The following is a 2,500-nucleotide window of genomic DNA, read 5'->3' as shown; positions in this document are numbered from 1 at the left end:
GTCTATGTCTCTCTGATTGTCCCTCTGTCTGTCTATTTCTCTCTCGCCCTCTATTTCTGTCCCTTTGGCTCTCACTGTGTTTGTCTGCCTCTGTTCCTCTCTGAAGCTGCAGACCCCCTGTGTGTGGTTCTCACTGTGTGTCTGTCTGACCCTGTTCCTGCTGTGCTCTGGTCCTACAGGAGAGCAGAGACCCTGTGTGAGTGTGAGTGTGAGTGTGAGTGTGACCCTGTTCCTACAGGAGAGCAGAGACCCTCTGTGAGTGTGAGTGTGAGTGTGAGTGTGAGTGTGAGTGTGAGTGTGAGTGTGACCCTGTTCCTCCTGTGCTCTGGTCCTACAGGAGAGCAGAGACCCTGTGTGAGTGTGAGTGTGAGTGTGAGTGTGAGTGTGAGTGTGAGTGTGACCCTGTTCCTCCTGTGCTCTGGTCCTGCAGGAGAGCAGAGACCCCCGTAAGCTGCACTGGCTGTTTGAGATGCTGATGGAGTCCCCGGTCAATGGGGAGGGCGGCTCGTTCGTAGATGCCTGGTGAGGAAATTCACACCGTTACCCCAAAACCTTCAACAGAGCGTGCGTGCGTGCGTGCGTGCGTGTCCGTGTCCGTGTCCGTGTCCGTGTGTGCGCGTGTGTGTCCCCACTCTCTGTCTGGGTCTGAGCTGTGTGTGACGTGTGATAGGTCTGTTATCTGGGCTATTACAGTCCCCACAGCTGAGTGGGTGGCAGTTGGCCTTTCTGTGAAAGGTTGAAGGTATTCCCTGTGGCTAGCAGCTGTTTAGCATCGATCTTTTCAGCTTTATCACAAAGGTGCTGAGCTCTAATCAGTCAGTCATTCTACAGTCAATTCGATTAGTCAATATATTGATCTCTCTCAGAAACACACACGACACACGCACGTTGCACATAGGCCACCAGCCAATTCAATCTTCATTTACAGTCTGCTTTCACCTGCTCAATGAATGTGAGATACACAGGAGTGTAGCACATTTACACTCTAAACACAAATCTGGGAAAGTTGAATGGTTGCAGTCTGAGAGCCAGGGGGCTGTAGGGAACAGACTGTTCTGTGACCATAGCGCGGTCTGGATCTGTTCACTTTTATCCTGGGTCAGTGTTTATTACATGATAAACTGTGACGGGGCTGGATGTGTGTGGTAATTTCTCCCTCCCTCCCTCCCTCCCTCCCTCCCTCCCTCTCTTTCCCAGCCGTCTGTACGTGCTCCAGGGAGGCCTGGCCCAGCAGGAGTGGAGGGTCCCAGAGCTGCTCCACAGGCTGCTGCAGTACCTGGAGCCCAAACTCACGCAGGTGTATAAGAACGTGCGCGAGCGCATCGGCAGGTGAGACCGCCAGAGCACCCGCCAAAACGACCCCCCGTACCCCAACATCGCCTGTCACCGCTTTAATGTCTCCTCCCCTCTCTCTCTCTCTCCTTCCCTTTCTTCCCCTCTCCCTCTCCCTCTCCCTCTCTCTATCTCTCTCTCTCTCTGTCCTATCCCTCCCTCCCTCTCACTCCCTCTCTCTGTCCCCTTCTCGCTGTCCTCTCCATCTCCCCTGTCTTTCTCTCTGTCCACTCCCCTCTCCCTCTCTCTATCTCTCTCCCTCCCTCTCCCTCTTCCTTGTCTTTCTTTCTGTCCCCTCTCTCTCTCTCCCTCCTTCCCCTCTCTCAGCGTGCTGACCTACATCTTCATGATCGATGTGAACCTCCCCTACACGCGCCCCACCACGTCTCCGCGCATCTCCCAGTTCACCGAGCGCGTGGTGTCCCAGCTCAAGCCCCTGACCGAGGGGGACGAGGAGATCCAGAACCATGTGGTGGAGGAGAACGGGGTGGGAGAGCAGGACGAGAGGACGCAGGCCATCAAACTGCTCAAGACCGGTGAGAGGAGAGACCCCTGACTTTCAGTCTGAGACACCCCGGACTGTTTCATTGGTTGTGTGTAGTGTGTGTGTGTGTGTAATGGCTGTGTAACTCCTGTGTTTCAGTGCTGAAGTGGTTGATTGGTAGTGTATGTGTGTGTAGTGTGTGTGTGTGTGTGTGTGTAATGTGTGTAATGGCTGTGTAACTGTTTCAGTGCTGAAGTGGTTGTGTGTAGTGTGTGTGTTTGTGTCTGTGTCTGTGCCTGTGCCTGTGCCTGTGTCTGTGTCTGTGTGTGTGTGTGTGTGTGTGTGTGTGTGTGTCTGTCTGTGAGTGTGTAATGGCTGTGTAACTCCTGTGTTTCAGTGCTGAAGTGGTTGTGTCTGTGTCTGTGTCTGTGCCTGTGCCTGTGCCTGTGCCTGTGCCTGTGCCTGTGCCTGTGCCTGTGCCTGTGCCTGTGCCTGTGTCTGTGTGTGTGTGTGTGTGTGTGTGTAATGGCTTTGTAACTCCTGTGTTTCAGTGCTGAAGTGGTTGATGGCCAGTGCGGGGCGCTCTTTCTCCACCGCAGTCCCAGAGCAGCTGCAGCTTCTGCCCCTGCTCTTCAAGGTGAGTCCCCCTGCCCCGCCCGTCCGTCCGTCCGTCCGTCCGTCTGT

The 2,500-nt window shown here is 54.7% G+C and overlaps 1 protein-coding gene across 3 annotated transcripts in view; it reads left to right on the top strand.

Annotated features, from left to right (window-relative positions):
* The window catches only part of psme4a (proteasome activator subunit 4a), a 49,094-nt gene that overhangs the window by 38,814 nt on the left and 7,780 nt on the right, over window positions 1–2,500 (top strand). For all 3 annotated transcript variants that reach the window (XM_061227859.1, XM_061227858.1, XM_061227860.1), the window contains 4 exons: window positions 431–522; window positions 1,198–1,329; window positions 1,660–1,868; window positions 2,368–2,453. In XM_061227859.1, coding sequence (XP_061083843.1) covers window positions 431–522; window positions 1,198–1,329; window positions 1,660–1,868; window positions 2,368–2,453 — 519 coding nt within the window. The remainder of the gene's footprint in view (window positions 1–430; window positions 523–1,197; window positions 1,330–1,659; window positions 1,869–2,367; window positions 2,454–2,500) is intronic.

The sequence above is a fragment of the Conger conger genome, chromosome 18 (assembly GCF_963514075.1).
Source record: "Conger conger chromosome 18, fConCon1.1, whole genome shotgun sequence".
In the NCBI taxonomy this organism is placed as follows: Eukaryota; Metazoa; Chordata; class Actinopteri; order Anguilliformes; family Congridae; genus Conger; species Conger conger.
Note: the sequence above shows the minus strand (reverse complement) of the source record. Positions and strands in the feature narration are given on the sequence as shown.